Below are 24,414 nucleotides of genomic sequence, written 5' to 3'. Positions count from 1 at the left end.
TGGCTCTGGAATACATGACAATGGGTCTTTCCCATAACCTTCTACCAGAAGCATAAGAAGTGTCTCTAGTAGTCACTGTGAGGCCCTGAGCAAGCTCTTGGAGGTAAACTTCAGTCAGTGACCAGTAGTTTGTTTCCAACTGTGGCTCTGGTTCCCAAAGACAGAGCTCTCTGCTGTGGGTTTGTATTTACCTCTCTGTCCACTTCTGTAGTTAATGGTGTGACCTTACTCTTCTTCCTAGAGCTGAGGGTATTTCAGACTTGTTAGTTCTCAAAGTCTCACATGTGGAACTGGAAGCTCAAGAACCCTCGTGTACAGATATCTTCAGTGGTGCAGTGTGTATTTGCTCATGTTCTTACTGGGTGGTTTCACTGAGTATCGTTGGATGCAAGTCCTTACCAGATGTAATTTATAGATACTGCCACTGTTCGAAATGATAATTTAAAATGTTATATAGTAAAATTTACGAAGTTTTTCTCTTATGGGTATTCCTATAGAGATGGTACATAAGAAATTTTAATGTAAGATTAAACAAGTTTTCTTTTATTAGTTTTATTGTTTCAGGTTTTATGTTTTTTGTTCATGATCATTAAAAATTAATTTTTTGATGTATGGCAATGTCAACTCTTCCATACGTTGTTGAAATGCTATCCTCTTTCTTCTGCCTCTGCTAATGTGTCACAGTAATGCTGGCATAATGACAGAATACTACATAAAAACAGATAAAAGACCGAGATAAAAAAATCCTCATGTGTGTAGATAAATAATCTTTAACAAAGGTGCTAAGGCCACTGAAAGGAGAATGGCAGTCTTCCACAGTGCTGGGAAAACTGATTATCTATATGCAGAAAGAATGAATGGGTGTGGAAGTGAGCTGGAGTGATGGCTCAGAGGTTAAGAATACATGGAACAGAGTTCAGTTTCCAGCACCCATATCAGGGGGCTCACAACTGCTTGTAACTCCAGGGAATGCAATGACCTGTTCTGACTTCCATTGACACACATGACCATGTGCACATACACATAAATAAAAATAAAAATTCTCAGAAAACAAAAAAGAATCAAGGGGACAGCATAGCCTTATATATATATAAAATCAAAATCATAAAACTCTAGATGAAAGCAAAGAATAAATCAAAAGCTTCAAAATACTGAACTCCAACACAGTGCAGATGTATTACCAAAGCCCAGGCTACAAAAGAAAAAACAAAAACAAAAACAGACAAACTGTACTTTATAAAAATTAGGCATGTTGCCAGGTGCAATGGAGCATGGCTGTAACCCCAGCACTCAGGGAGGCAGAGGCAGTCGAACCACTGTGAGTTCGAGGCCAGCCTTGTCTACAAATTGAGTCCAGGACAGCAAAGGCTACACAGAAAAACCCTGTCTCGAAAAACCAAAATAAACAAAACAAAATTAAACACTTTTGTATATCAACTATCAACTAAGGAAAGCAACCCACAAAATGGGGAAAAATATCTTCAAATCCTATTTGATAATGGATTAGTAATGCAGAACCAGCAACATCAATCACAATATCTAAAAGATGGAAGCAGCTCCAAATGAATAGATAAAGAAATGTGATACAATTTAACAAAGTATTATTATTCTGCCCTGAAAAGGAAGCAGATTCTGACATATGGTACAATATAGATAACCCTTAAGGACATTATGTCAATAATTAAATAAGCCAATTACAAAAATATATATGCTGTCTACGTCTACTTTATGGAGTTCCTAAAGTAGGCAAATTCACAGAACAGAAAGGAGGATTACCAAGGATTAGAAAAAGGGAAATAGGCAGTTATTTTATTCAGTATAAAGTTTCAGCTTTTTATAAGATGCAAAGAATTTAAAGACACATGATGGCAATGGTTGTATAACAGTATTCAGTGCCACTGACCTGTACATTAAAATGTAGTAAGGGGCAGAGGGTTTGATTCAGTGAGGAACATTTGCTTACTACATACAAGGCTCTGGATCCTATTCCCAGCAAGCACACATGTACATACACAAAATGGTAAACTTAATCATGGAGGGAAAAAAATAAAAAGAAGTTGGGCATGATGGCATTTCTGAAATCCCAACACTTGGGAGATGAAGACAGAAAGACTGAGTTCCAGGCTAGTATAACACCTAATCTTGAAAAAGGGGGGAGGAGTCATAGAATGTTAACATTAATCAACAGGAAACATGGGTAGCTATATTTGCTTCGGAAAGAACAGACTTCAAAAAGCAAGAAAAACTGGGCCGGGTGGTGGCGGCACATGCCTTTAATCCCAGCACTCCGGAGGCACAGGCAGATGGTTATCCATGAATTTGAGCCCAGCCTGGTCTATCTGGGAGTTTAAGACCAGCCTGATCTACAGAGCAAGTTCCAGAGCAGCCAGCCAGGGCTACACAGAGAAACTCTGTCTTGAAAAACCAAAACAAACAAAAAACAAAACCCCACAAACAACAAAAAGGGCAAGGAAAACTGCTTTAATGATATGATGGAGGGTCAAATAAAGACATAACAAGGACTAATATAACATGCCTAACAACAAAGCATGAAAACATAAAGCGAAAATAGTGCAAGCACCATGCAGACAGTTGACGGCTCCTGACAGACTAAACATACTCAACCATGTAATACAGTAATCCTATTCCTTGATGCTTAACTAAAGGATTCAAAATCTCTTATATCTACACAAAAACCTGCACACTAATGTTCACCACTGCTTTGTTAATTACTATCAAAGCCCAAAGGCAACTAGGTATCTTTCAGCAAATGACTGGATAAACTGCTTTGCTAGAATAATTCAGGCTCACCTAGCAATAAGCCATGTGAAGATATAGAGGGGCCACAAATGCATATTACTAAGTATAAGAGGGCAAGCAAAAAAGAGGCTCTCTAGTGATTGATTCCTCTTTAGTAATCTGAAAAAGGCAAAGCCACAAAGGCAAAGAAAACAAAAACAAACAAACAAAAACAGTGATTGCCCAGGGCTGGGGAAGAGGGGTTGACAGAGAGAAAAAAACAAAAACAAAACAAAACAAAAAAACACCTGTGATTGCCCAGGACTGTGAAAGAAGGGTTGATAGAGAAAGCTCAGCTGATTGCTTCGGCAGTGTGTCTAGCCATGATGTTAACACTGACTAATGTCATTATGTGCTTGAAATGTACAACAGCAAGGCTAATATAAACTGTAAAGCAGGAACTTTGGGTGATAAGGATGTTTCCACGTGGGGTTATCAGTTGTAAAACACACCACTCTGGGGAGTCATGATCACATCGGGGGAGGCTATACAAGTGCATAGGCAAGCACATCTGGAAACTGTGTACTGGGCTTTCTGCTCCATTTTGCTGTGAATTTAAAAACACTCTTTATCACCTCGTCCAAGGCTCAGGTAACATAACAAGATGGAGAGTGCTGCCAAACAGGGTCTTCAGCACACGACACGGCATGGTACTGACCTCACTGCAGCTGCGGTGACCTGCACAAAACTGAGCCTGTGAATGCTTCATTCATCTTGAATAGGAGAGAGAAACTCATGAAGCCCTGCCTCTCAACTGCTAACAGGTGCTGGGAGAGGGGCTATTAGTGATATACCACTGATTAGCTGCCCATGTCTCAGTAACTAAGCCTCAATTCAAATTCACAAAAGTGACCCTAATTAAACTCAGTGAGTAAGACATCAGAGTCAGAGGTGTTGCTGAAAAGAATTTCAGTACATAAATGGATTAAGCTGTCAAAGAATAATAAAGAATAACATCTTAAAAGAATAAAGATGCTTGAGACCGTTAGCCATGATGGAAATTCACACTTAGAGCCCTGTGAGCTCTGCTAACTACTGCATGGAGAGTGGCTGACTGTGCCCCTGGGACATGCTGATCCACTGCAGTGCAGAGTAGCTTCATAGATTCTCCTCAGTACCCTTCCCTTCACTTGGTTTCACTCCCTAGTGCTAGGAATTGAATCCAGTGCCTACATTAGCATTTTACAAACTGACTAGGTTTTATAGATCACACCAGAAAAAAACTGGAGTTAAGGAATCACTTTCCCATTACCTATAACCATTTCACATTGGTACACATTCTGGCTACCAAAGAGAATTAAAGTCTTTCTGTTTGTTTGTTTTTTTCCCTTCAAAAATTAGTTTTAAATAACTAATTTAAATAACCCTTTTACAAAGAACCAACTTCTTTTGACTTTAGAATTTCCAGACATAATTTAACATATTATTTTATTTTGGATACATCTATTTTGTATCTTTTGCATAATTTTCTGTTCCCAGTTTGAGATTTGGATGCATTCTAAACTTTAAATTATTTTTTACTCCTTAGGTTTTAGTATTAGGATCCCCACCACTTGTATATACGATGCCTTTTATTTGCTCTTTTGAAATCCACTTTAAATGTGTAGCATTCCCTCATTTTGCCATCAAAAAGTCAACTTCACCTTCACTCCAGTGTATCTCAACACTTTGTCATTTCCCAATTATTAACCAGTTAGCGTTAGGTTAATGAGGAGGAGCTGATCAAATCAAATTGCTACATGCTGGTGAGCCCTTGCTTATATGGAGGTTTAAATCACTTAAATTCAAGATGGCCAATTCATATTTACCAGAAAGCAATGTGGTTTGATTTTTTTCTTTATAAATTCTTACCTTATTCATTTAAAGCAAATCTAGTTTTTATAAAACACATTTCCCACATAAGTGACAATGCTTAATTTTGTCATATATGAGAGTTTTAAACTCAATTAGGTTTCTATGGATCACTATGTCTCACACAGCAGGGCCTGGCATTTTTGGGTCTGCTAACTCTATTCCCTGCTCACTAAGAAAATGCTTCCCTATACTTCCAGATGCTGACAGTCAGAAATGCAGACTAAGGAGACGGGACTTGGTTTAAAACCTGAGGCAATTACACACTGCAACAGTAAGAAACAAAAATTAAAAAAAGAAAAAATAATGTATTCAGCAGGTTTACTTACCCAATACTTTTTTCCTTCCTCACTGCACTAACAAAGGGGACATCATTCAAATCTCTCTGGCTTCCCAGACTCTGAAGTGAGGCTTCAAATGCCTTATCCATCACTTTATTCTATCTCTAACAACTCTCAGCCTATCCAGCCTGTCTTATCCTCAATTCCAACACTAATTCTCCATCTCTGTCCATCGAAACACCCCTGTGAACAATCTCGTACTTCTCATAGCTCAATGCCATTTGTCTCAGAAGCTGCCTTATTCTACAGCACACTTTCCCCTCCAGGGTCTCATTTCTGAATCTACCAGTTTCAAGGAACATTAAAAGGAAGGAATGAAAAATACATTGTTTAAAACTAAAATTTAAAAATCTCATATTCTAAGTAAAAACAAATTCAAAGTGGACTTACCTGTATCATTATTTTCAGGCAGAGGTTCATATTCTGAGTTATCCAGAGCCAGAGTGCTCATGTCTGTCTGGTCTGCCTCCTGTAAGTCTGGTAGTGCTGCATTCTCATGACTTTTGTCACCATCGCCATTGGCATCCAATCCTATAATTACAATTTAACCCCAAAATGTTGTGTTAGAAGAATCACTTTCCCTTAAAATAGTTACTCAGTTTTTAACTGGACTGTAAAAGCTCCCAAGGCTCTAAATACTATCACAAACCAGGACACAAATGTGAATGGAGAAGACAGATTAAAATGTTAAGGAAGGCAAAGGGTTTTTTTCCCCCACACGCTGATGAATTTATTTTTAAATATAGTAATTCAACGTTCAATAGTGGTATAATATAGTGATAATATAATATAGTATAATAATAATGTTTTTTAAAGCAGGCCACTCCAGGTCATCACCAGGCTCACTACTTACCCTGCTGGTCGCAGTCTGCAGGATGTCCGGGGACTTCATCCCATGGGGCATTCACACCAACAGCTGCACTACTCGTTTCCAAATGTAACATATGAGTCCCCCATACTTTCGCATTAGGGTTTAGTTCTGAAACCTTAGTTGCTGGGACCTAGAAAAAAATTTCACATGTATGTATTTGTACCTTAGGTACAACAAATGCTGTTTTGTTAGTTTATAGTAAAAAACAAACACTAATATTAAGACAATTTAAGCTTAAAAGGCCAAGTCTAGCTATTCACACACACCTTTGGGATTGAAATGAGGTTCAAAAAGAAACCAAGCTGATGCAGTCAGAACTCCACCTGCCACCTTTACAGTTTCTTCTAAGCACAGTGGTTGCTACACATTGCAAATGACAGACTCCTTCATTTCATTATGTTCAGTCTCACAACTATATAACTAGTGATTACCTGTATGACCTAACACAAATCCCAATTTACAGATTTACAAATTCAATACAGTGTAGATGGAAACATTTAAATGATAAAGCTCTTGAGCACATAAGCAAGAGATAGAAAAATCAAAGCTTCAGTCAAGGCTCCTGAAGCACAGAAGAAAGCTAGATCATCACTAAGGCAGGAAAACACCTTACACTCTCAGCAGAGCTACTTGCTCCCATTCCTGAGAGAGCCTCCCCATCACCTCGGCGGCTTCAAAACAACTCCCCAGAACTACTATGCTGCAAGTGATGCTGACACTTCTAGTCTAGGGTTCTCACCTGTGCTAATGCTACTGGGCTTGAGTCCTACACCCTACAGACAGCTGTGCAGCTACTTAATCTCAATAAACATCACCTGGAAATGACTTTTGCCACCTTTTAAAGTAAGTAGGAAATTTTCAGTTTTTAGTGGAATTGTATGAAAGTATATTTGGTAGTGAAGGTTTAAAATCCAATGTGAAGCTCCACAGGTTCAAAATGGCTATTCTAATTGTACAGAAGTTTATTGAGGTTTATAGGCCTAGGGTCTGCTAAAGTCTGCATGATATATATATATATATATATTTTTTTTTTTCCAGGTACTTTAATTTTAAAAAGAAAAAGATTCAGATGATGATGATGATGTTGAAAGTGATGAGGTCACTGGCATGAAGCACTCGGAGTGATGCCTGATACACACTGGGCACTCATTAAGTCATTAGCTCACTGGTTACAATGACAACAAAAGCATCCATCCCGTGCTCAGATGCTGGAGCCCTCATGCAAATGTTGTCCACTCAGAGTATCAGAGTAAGCACTCTTACAGGATCCGCATCTCCTAGGCCTGTTCAATTCCAGAATTGAATTGAACATCAACTGCCTGCTGTTTCTAGCACACCAGCACTTCTGTACTTCAGTTTGTCTAGCACTCTTTCATTTCCTTTTGATGGTCTTTGCTCAGGCACTTTACAGCTTACAATATCCCCTCATTAAGTGAATACTCTCCATTTCCATTTTTTTTTCCCTGATACCAAAAATCAAACAAATAAAACAAAAGCGAAAACAAAACAAAACAAAAAACCAACTGGCTTTCTTCTGCCTACAAACCCTAAATTTTTCTCCAACCTAAAAAAAAAAAAAAAATTTCCCAGGAGCAGTTATTTCCCAAATACTAACTCCAATTTGCCATTGCACTCTTTCAAGAAACCACTTGCCTTTTCAAGAACAGCACCAACCATAGGACCCTGAAGGAAAGCCTCCTCATGAAGGGACAAAGGGTCCCAGTCCTGGGTGTACCTCAAACTAGTGTTCTAAGCTGGGAACAGGCAGGCTGTGTTGCTCCAGGGTAGAGCATTGACAGTCCTCATTTCTGCACTCCATAACACATGAGATACCATTAATGAGCTATATCAAGGAAGCATGGAGATTTATAAGTATAAACAGGTAGATTAAATCCACAGTCTCAGGTAACGGAAGCTGCCAGTGAAAACTGTAAAACTATTTCTGACATTGCAAGTAGAAGGCTTCCCTGAGTCAAACACTATTCATGTTCATTCTCTGAAAGCAACTCTGGCCTTCTGCTACTTCTACTCACTGGGCAATTACTAAAACACCACGTCCTCCAAAAACAGATGCCAAAGCAAGTACCCACCTGGAATTCTTTACTTTGGTATTTTTAAAAAAGCCAGAATTTTTCCCCAAGCAAGTGTAAGCAAGAAACACTGATTCTTCAATCACAACTAAATGTCCAATTCATCTTTGGCCTTTGGCTTCTCTTCAAAGAGTTAAGTCTCAGCTCTTCTCTCTCACATACCATCAAACAAGTACATCCTACAGGCTCACAAACGTGCCTTAAGTACTGTGCTAAATAATAAGAACACAATGGTTGGTGTGTAAGCACCCACAAAGCTAAAAAAAGACTGAGATACTCTGTTACACACACAGAGTTTTAATAAATTTACTAAGATATACCTTACATCTTTTAAAAAAAATCCCACATATTTAATTTATATAATTTTCATGAGTTTGGATTTATAAAACTATCATAAGAATCTGTTCTGGGTTTTGGAGGGGGGTGCTATTGTTGTGTTATTGTTTTCTTTTTCTTTTTGATTTTTCAAGACAGGATTTCTGTTTGTAACCTTGGCTGTGCCAGGCCCAGTTCTCTTTCCAGTGTTCCAAAACACAAAATCAAGTTTTTTAAAATTCAGTTTTATTCAATATATTAACAGACTCTTGTCACATGCACATACTATACATTCTTTAAATTACTAATACTAACTAACATTAATTGTCTTCATTTCAGTGCCGTTTGCAGCTGACCTGCATGAACAATACAAGTTCTGTAGTTTATAAAAACATATTACATGGCCTCCTGGCTGTGAAGTGCCCACAAGCAGCACACAGCACAGCACAGTTAGTCTTCCATGGTGTCTACAGATATACTGTGTCTGTAGTCTATGTAACTCTTGGGTGGTGGGCACAAGACACATTCTGCTTACCACTATGTTGCTAATGCCCAGCAGCATTCAAAAAAACCATAGTAGAATGGTGTTTGGGAAATATGCTGAATGAAAACTTAACAAAGTAACTGCACAGAAATACAGATTTTCCATAAATGACTTGGATGCTACTGTTAAGAAATTATTACATCTTGGGTGCTGAAGTAATGGCTCTTCCAGAAGATCCAGGCTTGATCCTCAGTATTCACATGGTAGCTAAAAGCTTTCTTAAACCCCTTTGGCCTCCTTCGGCACTACCTGCACACAGTGCAGACATACAATCAGGCAACACACAAAAGACAGGAGGGAAGGGACAGGACTAGAATATTGGCACAATGATTAAGAGCGCTTACTACTCTTGAGAGGACCAGAGTCTGCTTCCTAGTATCAACACAGTAGCTTACAACCTCTTACGCCAGTCCTAGGGAGTGTGGAGCCCGCTTCTGACCTGCCATAGGACCAGGCATGCACATGGTACACAGGTACATGCAGGCAAACACTCATGCATATAGTAAAACAAATAAATAGACCTAAAATGAGACATAAAAAAAAGGAAAGAAACTATTATTTAAGTGATTATGTCCAAGCCAGAAATCAGGAAAGCTACACAATTTTGAGCAGTTAATTAGGATTCAGTGAGAGTACTGACAAAAGAGATGACGTATGAAGATCTCCAAGACCTAATGGCATACCAACAGCAGACGGCTGTATTCTGCACGCCTAATACAATCAGAGCAAGCTTAAAGGCAGGTTTCACTACCCCCATTTCACAAGAAAACCAAGACAAAGAAAGATTAAAATCTGCCAATGGCACTGATGGTAGTTAGAAAACTATACTCTTTTTTCTCAGCAAACTTTCAAGAACTGCCTTCTCAAAATTCACATGAAAAATATTTTTATTAAACAAAGACCAACCTATACTGTTATTTGAAACATGGGTTTTGCTTGTAGGTGTATGAAACTTGTAAACACAAGAACCCTAGTTTCATCTGCCTGGCTCTATGAGCCAGAATATTTTCTCTCTGAAAATATATAGGTTGGTAAGTTATTAAAACCAGAAGCAAGCTGACCTTAGCTGCCACATTCTGAAGTGATTGTATATAAAGTCAACACTGCTTCTCTTTGAAGGATGAGCCATCCCATCTGCAGGTTCTGATGCTCTGTACATTCAAAACACTATGCTTTATTAAAAAAAAAAAAAAAGTACCGATTCAGTTTGTATTTTACAGATGTAAGATAGAATGGTCTCACCAACAGGTTGCTGAATAGGAACTAGAAGAGTGCCAGAGAGGGGGAAGTCGAAGGGGGAAACCAAAACAGATGAGCTAATAGAAAAAAGATGTGGGAGACACCTTAGGGAAGGGTATGCCCCTGGAGTTGCCCTGACTTCTGAGACATGCTTATGCTACTTCTGCCCCTTTACCTGCAAAGCAGAGACACAGCTTTCAAAAGAAAGGTAGTTTTAAAATGTCTGTGATAAGACTTTGAAAATAAGTTTTGAAAAGTAAAGTAACACCATTAAACATGGTAATATCAGAAATCCGTATATTGCTTGGACATTATCCCATAATTGAAAAGCCAGTTTAAAACAGCATACATATTGCTTAAAGCCAAAAGAATAAAGACAACACTCAGTCTGCGCTTGCATAAATGTACCAAACAGTTAGCAATTGATAGTCAGCTACTAACAGTGTACATTTAAATAAAAGATTCAAAAACAATGTGGTCATAGAGAAAAGGCAGATGCACAAGTCTGATGGGCAATTCCTTCAATTTTATAACTTCTTTATTCCCAGTTTACAACTCTCTTTAATATCTGAGTGAAATCTATCTCCTTCCTATTACCAATAGTTTTTCTTACTGATCTCATAAAGAAAAAGGGGGGGCGGGGGGGGGGAACTCTGCATTGCTAAACACATTTTTTTTCCTGTAAATTCCTTAAACAAGACAGTATTTATTCCCATAGCTCTTACATGATATTCAATATTGTAAGTATTTTAGAATGCCATCAAGTATACAGGAGAATGATTTTGGTATCCATAGGCTCTTGGAACCAATCCCCTGCAAACACAAAAGGATTAAGCATATGTCCTTTCATTAATAACACTTTGATACATTTGTATTCTTAGCACCATTGGTTTTCTGTTGTTGAACAGTATGTGCATTCATTAAAGAACTTCTAGAAAGATGCTCAATTCAGCTATCCAATATCAACAGCAAAACTTCTTCCAAACCACTGAGGTCAGGACATGAGTGATTTTTACTGAAACTAAAATTTTAGGGCCAGTTACAAGTCACAAATTTTTCTGCCATAGACACAATACAAATAGGAAAACACACTTGAAATGTAAGTATGACATGCTGTCAGTGACTTCAAATACTTGCTGAAACACATCACACTCTCCATGGGACAAGAACCTGTCTCAGAAGACAGGCACTGAAGGGTAAAGGGCACTGAACAAAATAGTATCCACATGAAAGGTCTGCACAATGCTGTGTGGGGGTAATTAGTGGGGCATGCTTTAGCACCAGCTGCTTACATACAAACCCTGGCTTGAATATGTCAATTTATAATTCACATTTCTCATTTGAAAAAGGTTAAATTGATACTCCATGCATTCAGTCTTACAAAAGCATCCAGATTGCCAATAACCTAGAATTAACTAATTTTCATAAACACCCCCAAAAGGTAAAAACTGCCATTGCACATACAACAAGCACTGATAAAGCATACTTACTAACTGTCCACCTCCACTTTGCCATCCCCAAACAACAGCATCCGCTGACACAGGCAGCTGATAAGGGGTCTGCTCCAAGGAAAGCGAAGTATTTTCTAAGTACTGAGCATTACTGTGTAGATCCTCACTAAAAATTTGTGCATCTTCTGTCGTATTTTCTGTAGCTGCATTAGCCCAAAGATAGCCCTCTTGATAACTGCCACACCCACCTGCCAATCCTTCTGAAAGTACCCGATTTGCTAGCCCTCCCATCGGGTAATAGGAAAATTCATTCAAACACGGAGTATAGAACTTTTCGGGGATCCTGTGCCAATCCATTTCTGAATGATTTTCAGACACATTTAGGATGTCTTCTTTGGGTGATGCAACGTGGTCAGCACTTGGCACTGCATATTCTTTGCTCTCAGCTGGGATGGCAGGAATTGCCTGGGGAGTATTACTAGGAATAGCTGCAGGCATATCCACTTGTATAGATTTGACATCAATCCAAGAGGAAGACCCCTCAGAAGTGTTGCAAAATGCTATTTTCTTAAAAGTCCCCTCAGAGTTTCCCAAAAAATGCATCTTCCCATTTAAAGTGGCTTCTTTAACTGTGGATTTGGCATTTCTTCCGTTCGTCCTACATGAGCCTAAGCAGTCAATGCTGTTAGGATCAATACTGTGTTTATCCAAACCAAGTTTCTCTTTCTCTTCTTTGCTCAGTTCTGATGCATTATTATCAAAGGCATTACAAACTTCTTTAATTGATTCAGAGTTAATGAGATGCAACTCTGGGATTCTGTCACTATTAACCCACTCCTCTTCAGGTGACACTGAACTGTGGTTTAAAGATGGGACAACAGTAAGGTCGGGGTATTCATTCACTCCATCAGTTCTGTAACTGTCCTCCATTTGATTAGTTTCACAATCAGGATCTGCTGCTATGCCAGAACCAATACAAGTTACCGTGTTCCCACTGAGCATGACCTTGCTAAGAACACTCTTTTCCCATTGAAAGACTGTTTTAGCATCTGACTTGGCATTTTCTATGCTCTCCTCACTGATCTCTCTACAATTAGCTTTCTGTGGTTCCTTTTCTAGTTCAGAGAGCCCACTAGATTGGTTGTGTAATACACCAACTAAACTCTTCACACATACTTCATCTCCTGTTTTATCATGTAGGCCTGTTTCCCTTGCTTCAGTATTAGTGCAGGTGAGAGTGGCTACAGGTGGTGTTACTCGGCCTTGAGGAGGTCTGGAGTGGTCATGAAACTTGTCACTTGGCATTCTTTGCGAAAGTCCAAACTTCAGAAGATCTGTCTTCTGGACCACCCCTTCTGTGTCTGGTTCACATTCCACTTGAGTTAAATCATAAGTCTCTGTCTGAGCCTTGTCTGCCCTACTATCTATACAGAGGTCTGCTTGACACCAACTTTTCAATTCCCTCTTGCCATGGCACTCAGTCTCTAAAATGCTCATTCTATCCACATCTTGATAAGAGGAACTATTTTCAGAACACAAGAACAGCTCACCTCTCTTTGCCAGCCGGATACTTCCAGTTTCCAGATTGCTATCCCCCAGGTGCTGCTCTGGCCCACCATGGGGTACAGAATTAGGGCCTTTATGTTTGCTTAAGGCAACTTCTCTGAGATTAGCATGATCTGGGAGATACTCACTGCCTAAGCTCTCTGAGGCTAACCTTTCTGGACCTAAATTATCTAGAGCTAAGAAGGAAAGGCACCTACCTGGCCTGGTAACAGTGATCTGGAAGTAATCACTGCCTTCTAGTAGCTTTTCAGAGTCATACTCTCTTTCCATTTTAGAGGCTAAACTTTGACCACCGCTAACTGTTATAGCCTCAGGTTCACCATTCTCATCAACATATGAAATGTCATTTGGCAAATTAACAAGTGACTCATCCATCTGACTTCCTATTCCTGAAGCACTGCTCTCTCTTTCTTCAGATGTAGCACATGTGCATTTTAATGAGTCACTGCCTATGTTAATATTTAATTCAGGGAACAGGCCAGTATTATATAATGTACTATGTTCTGTGTGATCTTTAGGGACTTTGGCATAAACTTCTGCCCTTACAGACTCAGCCTGGAGGTCACTGATATGTGCTTCATCAGATAGATCATGGTCCACCAAAAAATCAGAACTACATTCACTTTTCTCAGTAAATGCTTCTTTTCTTTCGCATGGGCCTAAGACATCCTGGGGTAATGGCTTTTCCTGCTGCAGCTTTAACTTTCCTGCCCTCTGTATGGCATTTGAGGCAGCACATTCTTCCCTGTTAGCTAAGGGCCAATCCGCTTGGAAAACTTCATAAGTAACAGCTGAATGGCATTCTTCTGCAGCTGCTCCATACATGGGAGTGTACAGTTCCTCTTCCATGTTCACACACTCCAGATCTACAGCACAAATACTGTAAAATTTGCTCTCCCTTGAATTCTTACACTGTTTGTCACCAACACAAATTGGGCTTTTATATCGCAACTCTCCAGCAGATACTTCTACAGAGTTACTCTCATTAAAACTACTGATTTGAACACTTGGCAATTTTTCTTTCTCTATTAAAGAGTTTTTATAAGTGGCCAGGTAACTTTGTAGATGATCACTCACAAAAGTTTCCTCCTGCTGGTCAGAAGGCATGGGCACATGTGAGAAAGACTGGTCATCTTCGGAATAAGCCTGTCTGTCAGTACTCTTACACAGTGGGTCACAAACAATCTCAGAATTTTGTTCAATAGCAACAGTATCTAAATTCTTGTCACCTTCATCTAAATTTTCATGCCCATGAAAGAACTCATATGTAGAAGAGGAATCAGAATTCAGTGACTGCTTTGATCTATGATCCTGTTTGTGCCCGGACCTTGTAAAAACTCTAGTCCACATAGTAACACCAGTGGCTGCTCGGCTGGGCCCATTTTCAACTTTGTGAAGCTCCTCACTTTCAAGGGTATCAAATAATGAAGATAAAGTTTTACTTATCTTGTTCTCCGGTTTCTTCTCTTCCACACATTTTTGTAACAGGCCAATTTTCTCATTGTCACTGTCACTACTGAGTTCTTTGCTGAAGCAACAGCCCATATCGAAAGTTCAAAACTCACATCACAATGCTCGTCCTTTTCTGAACCTCTACAAATGCATCTCACACTAACTTGCTATCGTTTCTGAGGCAAAGCCAACACCCAGATACCAAAAATAACTTCTTGCACAGCAGTCACATGTTCCTGTCACTCAAAACCTAATTCTAATGACAAAAGAGTCCTGCCTGACATTCATCAGACTCCTTGTGCTGAAATCCAAATGGTACATAGAATCTAAGAGGGAGGGGGAACACAACATATATGTGGTTTTTATCTTATTTTCATAAAGTTAATTCTAAAAACAACTAAATTTATTAACACAGCCAGAAGAAATTTCAAACTTCTGGTCTTCAGTGTTTTAGTATCTCCTGGATTATATTTTATAAGATAACAGTCACCAAAGAAGTTAGCTGGTGTTGTCCCTTTAAAGAAAATAATACCAGACACTTACTCTGCAACGTTTACAACCATGAGACTGGAAGTAAGATAAGGCGCTTGCTGTGCAACCCTGACAACTTGAACTCAATGCTTGGACGGAACGGCTGGCTGCCCTCCACATAGTCTAAGTGGCACAGCGCACTTGCACTCTCTCTCTCTCTCACACACACACACACACGGAAAGAATAAATTAAAAATTCTGTACTTTACAGCTAGTTAAAAGTATAATCTCATTTTCTAGCTTTGAGGTATTTCTTCATATTAAGGAATCAGGCTAATTTTGTCAGACCAAAAAAAAAAAAAAAAAAACCACAATGGAATAATAAAGAGAAGCAATCTGAAGCGTTGATGGTGAAATAATAAACTGCCCACTATTTGCCTTAAAATACTACAAAAAATAAAGTTCTATGAATTTCTAGAGTGTTGTGTGGGGGGCTGGAACATGAACAGCTGAATGAGAGTGAGAATAATTGCTCAGGTTCATGATGCCTACACATTGGAATGCAAATACTATTCTCTTTACAAATATCTGAACATTGAAATTAAGAAAAAAATCATAGACTAGTATCCCTAAAAAGAATTCTCCTAAACCAGATGCAATGACACACACCTGTATTCCCAGCACTCAGGGAGGCAGAAGCAGGCAGATCTCTGTGAGTTCGAGGCTAGCCTGGTCTACAAAGCAAGTCCAGGAGAGCCAACACTACACAGAGAAGCCCTGTTTTGAAAAACCAAGAGAGAAAAAAAAAGAATTCCCCTAAAAGCACTAAAAACAAACAAACAAACAAACAAACAAACAAACCATTTAACCTGTAAAATACTGTGCAAAAAGCAGGCAGTTGTCATTTACAAGCAAAATTGCAAGTATTAGCTATTTTCATGACTGTGAGCGTACTGATTCAATATGCAGACATGTAGCAATTAATCTAAACACCCAATCAGAAACAATGTCATCAAAGGCATACTTTATCAATGAAAGTTAAGTGACAGCCTTGCAAATGCCAAGCAAACACTCTACCACTGAGCTATATTCCAAGACAATTACTTCAGTTAAGTTCTCTAATCTTGTTATCATTAAATAGTTTTGAAAGATTATTTCTGACTGCGCCAGGAAGATGGCTTAATGGGTTAAGGCACTTAATGCCAAGCCTGACAATTCAAATGTGATCCCTAGGACCAACATTGTGAAAGGAGGTAAATTACTCCCTCCAAGTCATCCTCTCACCTTCACACAAGATAGAAGATGTGCACACACGGGTGTGCACATAGAGGATATAATTAAATATAATGAGATGCTTAAGGTCATCCTGACAGAGTTCAAGATTTCCTGAGTTATCTACAGTTAGAAGAATCAAATTCCCATATAGTAATTGGAAAGACACTGCGCTCCCCAGGAAAAACAAGCACTAACACTGCCTGTCCTGACACAACTCTCTCAAACAACATCTTTGTTCATTTACAGTGAAACAAAACAGAAACACTACAACAGAAAATGCCTCTGAGGCCAAAGCAGTTACTCGAGAACACTGAGGCAACTTAGCTGCAGAGAAGGCAGTAGGATTTAGACTCTGAGTTCCACTGTTAGAATGGCCTTCTAACAGTGATTGTTTCCTTTCGGCAGAATCTGTGGCTCTAACAGCTAACCTTGTTAAATTTCAGTCATCAGATCTTGTTTCTTTCTTAAGTAGATCCATCACAATGGCCCAGAGTGGCTACATCCTTATTCACAATACATTCATAGCCCTCCTGATCCATTCCTGTGTTGGCCTTCCTCTTGCCACCAGTATCAAGCTCTCAGGCAGAAAGCTGCTGTATGTGCTGTGTCCATCAGTCTTGCATCTCTGCCGACTGGCTTCCACTTATATCACCCAGGGATCTGCGTTTGCTAAGGGCAAAACTGATGACCTGCTTTGCTCCAGTTCTGTCAGATCAGTTGGTTCCTATTCATTTCCTTTCTATCATAACCCATGCCTTCATTTCTTCATTCCCTCTGCTGCTTTCCTTCCAGTTTCTGAAATACTCCATTTTCAATATTTTCCTTATCATTATGTGCAAAGAAATTTAGTGCAAATTTAATACTTCAACCCTTTTGCTTGAAAACCAGTAGTGAAGGTTACAATATTTCAAAAGACCCTCTTCTACCAGGGACAAAAAAAACAAGAGTATTTCTTCTGTAGGCACAACTATCGTTCCCTCTCTCCAAGTCTGTATTTACTCTGTCTATGTAAACTCTGGTACTACAACTGTACATGTTGTGTTAGGACTATCACTAGCAATGGGTGTTCCATTCTCATCTGTGAATAACCTTTCCATAGAAAATGCCCTCCCTATCGTTATCATCTACAGTTAACATTTATTCAGAAAACAGTAACCGCCTATCACACATAGGCATAAAAACAGCAAACTCTGAGACAAGAAGTACATGCGGGTAGAGTAGTGGCAGATGCCTGTGAGGGCAAGATTTGGGAGGCAGAGGCAGTCTGTAAATTCAATCTGTTCTTTTCTTTAAAAAAACAAAAACAAAAACAAAAATAGGACACCTGTGAGAGTCCAAAGCTAGCTGGGGAACAGGGATTAACTGTAACTGAACATCAGACTGCTCAATGCCCCACCTACATGGAAGGCTAAGTCAGGAAGATTGAGAGTTCAAGGCCAGTATGGACCACACATATAGTAAGACTCTAACTTACACAGAAAGCTCTAACACCAGATGACTGTGACGGCTGCACAACTTAGAAAACTACTAAATATCATCAAATTATACACTTAAGCCCAACATAAATAATAAATAAATTCAAGTGTGGTAAAATACACACATAATTCCTGCACCCAGAGGAGGTCAGGGAAGTCAGGGCAGAAGAGCCACAACTTCAAGGTTGGCCTGGGCTGTGTAGCAAAATCTTGCCACAGGAAAAAATAGTAAAGACAACGAAGACGAGAAGGAGAATGACAAGAAGAAAATATAGAAAAGATAGCTAAGGAAAGCATCTTGGAGGTTAACCACCCATAACTACTTTCAGGGGTTCGGACACTCTCTTCTGGCCTCCAACGGCACTGGGCATACATGTGGAAGGCATACATACATGCAGGCACTCACGCACACACACACACAGAGTAAATAAATCTTTTTCTTAAGTGGATGAGGGGTTAGTGAGATGGCTCAGTGGTTAAAAGTGCCATCCACCAAGCCTGATGATTTGAGTTCAGTCCCAGGACCCACATGACGGAAGGAAAGAACTAAGTCCTGCAGGTTGTCCACTGACCTCTATTTACATACTGTAGCACATGTGCTAATTTCTACACATGCTATGTATTTGAGTATAGACCACTCAAGTTTATAATGTACAGTTAATAAGAGTTGTAAGATACTTAAATAAGAAACTAAATTTGAAACACTATAGATGTACTTCCTACACGCAATACACATGCAAAGTGCAAGATTTAAAAGAATGGATTCCCACTACCTTATCCTTTTTCTTAAAAAAAAAAAAAAAAAATGGTATCTCAGATCTCAGGTATCTAAGACTGGCTTCAAACTTGCTCTATAGAAATTAAAAAGGATCCTAAACTCTTGTTTCTTGCTAAACTCTTATTTCTTGCTCTCCAAGCTAGCTAGGATGACAAGAATGAGCTACCATACCCAGTTTATACAGGATCTCTCCCCTCATATGGTACCAACGAGCTATATCTTTAGCCTGTTTCCTTATTCTTTTATTATTTAGGATTTGACTTGCATATTTTAAAAAACAACCAAAATGTAAACACTTATACATATATATACAAAAGTGTATATATACATATATATACATAAGTGTATAAGTATACATATATATGTATAAGTGTTTATATTTATATATATACACACATATAACTGATTAACTGAAAACTTTGTCCTGAATTCTATTCTTGAGAATGAACTGAAATATTTGACACTTCTATTGTTAGAAAGAGACAATATCAACAGTTAACACACTCAAGAGCACAGTGCCAAATAAGTCCTCCTTTAAAAAAACATCTACATTTTTCTAACTTTTTTACAATATATATTTGGTATAATGCCATATCTGGCAATCTTGGCTGTGGCTAGACAATCTGTGATAAATACCAAAAATAAATTACCTGAGTCAAAGCTGGGATGGAACTTGTTTGAGAAGTGGTTTGCGATATAGGACCATTCATCTGTAAAATTGAAAACATCAAAAACTCCATTATTAAAACATAAATAAAACATAATTTCAAACCATAGTAACTAAGTAAAACCAAACCCACTGAAAAAAATTCATGTTTTTACATAGCAAGAAATTTATAAATAATTACATTCGGAAGAACAGAGCTGCCTTAAAATGTATAATTTTTGGAGTCTAACTAAACATTACAAGGAAAATTTCTGGTTTCAACTGAGGTAATTTTAAAAAGCTACTTTTCCCAACATCACTTAGAAACTTTAAATATTGTTTGACAGGATTAAGACTGTTTAAAGATTTGTTATTTAAATACGTGTACATGTATGTATTTACACTTGTGTGCAGGTGCCCTCAGGGGCCAGAGGATGGACTGAAGCTGCTGTTACAGAAGGCTCTGAACTGTGTGGAAGCTGGGGACTGTCTTCTTCAAGAACAACAAGTACCCTTAAGCACTGAGCCATGTTTCACCCTGGAGTGGTGGCACATGCCTTTAATCCCAGCTCGCAGGGAGGCAGAGGCCAGCGGTTCACTCAGAGTCCAAGGCCTGGTCTACAAAATGAGTACAGGACAGTCAAGACTACACAGAGAAACACTGAGCATTGTATCTCTAGTCCAGGATTGAAAGTCAAAGGTGGCCAAAACAACACAAAAACATACAATAAAATCCTAACTCTTCAAATATAATTTACTAGAATGGTTCCTATATTAATAAGGTATTTAGTTTTTAATGCTATTTTACATGCATGAATGTTTTGCTTCCACTCGTGTGTGTACCAGGTGTATGCCTAGTGCCCACGGGGACTAGAAAAGGGGTCAGGTCCCTTAGAACTGGAGTTATAGATGGCTGTGAGTCACAATTTGAGTACTGGGAACCAAACCTGGGTCCTCTGCAAGAACAATTAAGTGCTCTTAATTGCTCGGCCATGTCTCCAGCCCACAATGTCTCCCATCATTTTGTTACTGTTGTTGTTGTTATTATTATTTGTGTTAGATGTATATATGTACAACATATGTGAGTGTAGATAGAGGATGTCACAGTGTGCATATGGTAATCAAAGAACAACTTTCACATGTTGGTTCTCTTTCCACTGTGGACTATGGGAATCAAATTCAAATTGGTAGGCTGTGTGACAACTGCTTTTCCTCAATTGCGGGCTCTAAACCCCATTTTCTTGATACAAAGCTTTAAGTATCTAAAGTCATAGGTGTCTTGTTTTCTGTATCACCTGCTAGTTTTAGTTTCTGCTACTAAAGCTGCAGGTATTTTTTTCAGACAATACAGTTCAGTCTGAAATATTATAGCTTAATATTTGAAAGAGTTTTAGAATAAAAACAGAAAAATAGAAACTAGAATTTCTTTTACTACTTCCTTCACCTCAATTATACCATGAAACAAGCTGACTTCCTTTTGAAAACAGGTCACAAGGCCCTCATTCCAAAGGGCTAGAGAAATGTCACACACAGATGTCAAGAATAATCTGAACAGATCTAGCTAAGTCCCCCATAAATATCATCAAATCACACCATCTTTTGTACAATTATGCTTCTCTATAGCTATCCACTTCTCTTCTGTTATAAGATTTAGCATAGTCTGCCCTGTAGGTCTTTCTATCTAAAGACTCCTATGTGCATCTCTTGCCATGGGGATCTCAGCCAGGTACACTGGATGAGCAAGAAGTCCTTTTGCCTCTGCAACACTGTTATTATACATGTGTTCTAAGGAATGTTACTGTTATTATTTTGAACCTCTTTTTTAAAGTCAATGTAGAGTTTATTAGAAAAAGGAATAAACACCTGTAACCTGTGGCCTGTGGCCCTCCCTTTGAGCCTCCCCTCCAACAACACCTACCAGATGAGAGCTGTCCTTGCCCTCCTGGACTCGCTGTGCCTGCGGTTCAGCCACAACTTTAGTGTCCTGATCAGAAGTCATGGGCTCCACTGGAGAAGTGTAATGCTAACCTCAGGACGCTGGAAAATGACAGAGAGTGAAAGGGTGACTTAAGAAGCACCAGTTCTTGTTGTTTTATTTTTGAGATGGTCTAATTCTATAGCCTAAGCTAGCCTGGAACTCATTATAGGAAGAACCCAGGTTGCCACCAATTCACCACAATCCTCCTGCCTCAGCTTCCCCAATGCTAGAATCACAAGTGTGAGCTACTACACCCAGCATTATGACTGATTCTTAAAGCAAAAGTATTAAGTCTGAAAATGCTTGAGTTTTTCAGAATATTTGTTTACCCTTCTGGATTCCAAGTAGTTTAGAAACATTTGCCCAGAACATTCACATTATTCACTGAATCCTTAGCAAATTTCTCCTTCAGACCAACTGAGTGAAAGCATTATCAGAAAACTAAGAAACCATGTGTTAATACAGAATAGCGCAAGAATTCCTCTAAAAACCTAAAATTAGGAAGTTAATAATCAAGGCACATGAGGAATATTCATAGCTCAAGAGTAAAAATCAAATCAACTTAAATTTCAAAACTGGCCAAAGAATACACGCACCCACCCACACCCACCCTAACCCCAACACCCTGCCGTGGAAAAGGACAAACACACATAATAAGACATTCAAGTACCTCACTAGTCATCAGGGAAAAGCTAATTAAAATCACAAAAAGATACCACCATGCACCTGTTAGGATGGCTATACAAAAACAACAAGTGTTGGCATGGGTGTGGAAAACAAGAGAATGCTGCTGGAAGGACCTGTGCAGCCGTTACTGGAAACAGTAGAGAAGTTTCTCAAAAGTTTAAAAATAGAATTACTACACTACATGAGCCAGCAATTCCATGTTTTGGTATACATCCAAAGGAAATGCAATAAGCTCCTCATGAAGATAGTCCATGCTCACTGCAGCATCACTCATCCTAGCCAAGACACAAACAGAAATGAGAGAATCACCAATGGATCAGGGAATAAGGGGAAGGAATACTATTGTTCAGACTTGAAATAAATCTTGCTATTTGTTGAACACAGATGAACTGAGCGGGGGGGGGGACATATGACGGTAGTCTTCTGGGTCTAGGTAGGAGAAATTGGAAGCCACAGGTCAAAGAACACAACAGTGCAGTGATTTGGGATGATGAGGTCTCTTATCTAATATAACACGGGGCTATCAAATGTGATGAAAGTAGATTTCACATGCTCTTGATAACAATGTGAGATGACTGACTACAAGAACCATTTCACCCTGTATACTTTAGGTAAGTACATATTAACAAACTAGAGAACTACAGAATGCATGAATTCTGAAAATAGAAATTTTTTTTATAAATCCCAAATGTGTATCTTTATAGTTTTTGAATGGTCCCATTGATTTATTTTGATCAAGAACAACAGCTGTGGATGAGGTATGGTAGCATACACCCTTAATCCTAGCACTCAAGAAGCAAGGGCAAGTGAGTCAACCAGTCTGGTCTATATATCAAATTCCAGGCCAGCCAGAGCTACATTAAACAATAACTGAAAAGAAATGATTTCACTAGAAAGAAATTGAAAATATGAGTACAGTTGTGCAAACATTGGAGCATTCTGATAGCACTAGACAATAAAATTCACACATACTAACTACCTTATCTAAGTTTAAAATTCATTACTATTACTGTGAGGACTCCTAAGCATTCAGTTCTGAGTTCAAGGCGTTTCTTCTTTAATGCCTCAAAAGTAAGATAAAGAGCTCACTCTAGGCCAGATTCCTTTTCAGTCACTTCTGAAAACCATCACCAGAAGGCCAAAAAAGAAAGGGCAAGGGGAGAGAGGGAAATATAAAAGAAACTTGTTGTTTCACTATGTACCCATACAGGTTTTTTCACTTATATTACTCAAGTTAGCATACAAAGTAATGGGTTCCTTTACAGCATCTTCACACACTTCATTATACTTTGTTCTCATTCATTTCCCTTTCCCACTGTGCTCTCCCATGCCCAGTACCTTCCAGCTGGCTTCTTTCTTTTCCTATTTAGTCTCAAATTTTGCTTTATTACTTGTATTCCATTTTCCTATTTCCTGTCCCTAAGGTCTCTTCATTTCCTCTCATGATCCTCAAAATTCCTAGTTTTGTGACTGCCAGACACAAATATTTGTACATAAACACAGGGAGTGAGAGAAAGGAAGAGGAGGAGGATAGAATTGAGAATTTTAAATGTAGGTTCCATAGGAGAGAAAATGTAGGTTCATCTTTGAACAGGTTCCATAGGAGAGAGAATGTAGGTTCATCTTTGAACGTGGCTTGTTACAATTAACATAATTTTCAGATTTTCCATTTTCCTACAAATGTCTTGATTTCATGCATAAAATTCTATTGTGTGCTACATTTTGTAGGCCGCCTATCTATTGACAGCCATCTAGGTTGGCTCCATTTTCTGACCATTAAGAATTGGGCAGCAAAGAACATGGATGAGCAAGTATTGTGTGCTGACTTCGAGTCCTTCAGGTGTACAGACCCAAATATAGGTTATATTTAATTGTGCTCTTAGTTTTTGAAGAATTTCCATAATGGATGCAGAAGTTCACGTTTCCAGGGGCCCTTTCCCCATATCCTTAGCAGCAGCCAACAACCCACTGTTGTCATCTGCTGTCTTTTTTATTCTTAAGTCTGTATGCGCGTTTTGCCTGTATGTATGGCTGTGCTGAGTGTCCCTGGAGGCCAGAAGGCATCATACCCTCCAGAACTAGAGTTATAGTTGTGAGCTGCTTCAGGTGCATTTCTCAACAGCTAAGGATGTTGAGGGAGTTTTCTTCTTTATTATGCTTCTCCCTATTCTCAAAAACCTGGTTCTAATTCTCAACATTCTTATTAATGAAATTATTTGATAATCAAAAAACAATCTCAGCCAGGCACGGTAGCATAGATCTTTAATCCCAAAACTTGGGAGGCAGAGACAGGCAGATCTCTTTATAAGGCCGGTCTGACCTACAAAGCAAGTACCAAACCAGTTAGGGCTACATAATAAGATCTTGCTGTGGAAGGGGAACAGTAGGGAATAGATAGAAAGGTTTAAGGAAAAAACAAGGGCCAGGGATGGTGTTGCACACCTTTAATCCCAGTGCTGGGGAGGCAGAGCCAGGAAAACCTCTGAGTTCAAGGCCAGCCTGGTCTACAAATGAGTTCCAGGACAGCCAGGGCTACACAAAAAAACCCTGTCTCAAAAAAAAAAAAAAAAAAAAAAAAAAAAAAA

General features: G+C 38.9%; 1 protein-coding gene across 5 annotated transcripts in view; it reads right to left on the bottom strand.

Moving 5' to 3' along the window:
- Positions 1-24,414, bottom strand: part of Larp4b (La ribonucleoprotein 4B) — an 81,929-nt gene that overhangs the window by 33,203 nt on the left and 24,312 nt on the right. For all 5 annotated transcript variants that reach the window (XM_055603925.1, XM_055603927.1, XM_055603928.1 and 2 more), the window contains exons 2-5: positions 21,083-21,201; positions 19,169-19,228; positions 5,845-5,992; positions 5,382-5,522 (exon numbers count right to left, since the gene is read on the bottom strand). In XM_055603925.1, coding sequence (XP_055459900.1) covers positions 5,382-5,522; positions 5,845-5,992; positions 19,169-19,228; positions 21,083-21,163 — 430 coding nt within the window. In that variant the 5' untranslated portion in view covers positions 21,164-21,201. The remainder of the gene's footprint in view (positions 1-5,381; positions 5,523-5,844; positions 5,993-19,168; positions 19,229-21,082; positions 21,202-24,414) is intronic.

The sequence above is a fragment of the Psammomys obesus genome, unplaced genomic scaffold, assembly GCF_907164565.1.
Source record: "Psammomys obesus unplaced genomic scaffold, mPsaObe1.curated_primary_1811, whole genome shotgun sequence".
NCBI lineage: Eukaryota > Metazoa > Chordata > Mammalia > Rodentia > Muridae > Psammomys > Psammomys obesus.
The sequence above is the reverse complement of the archived record's forward strand: the minus strand, read 5'-3'. Positions and strand labels throughout refer to the sequence as shown.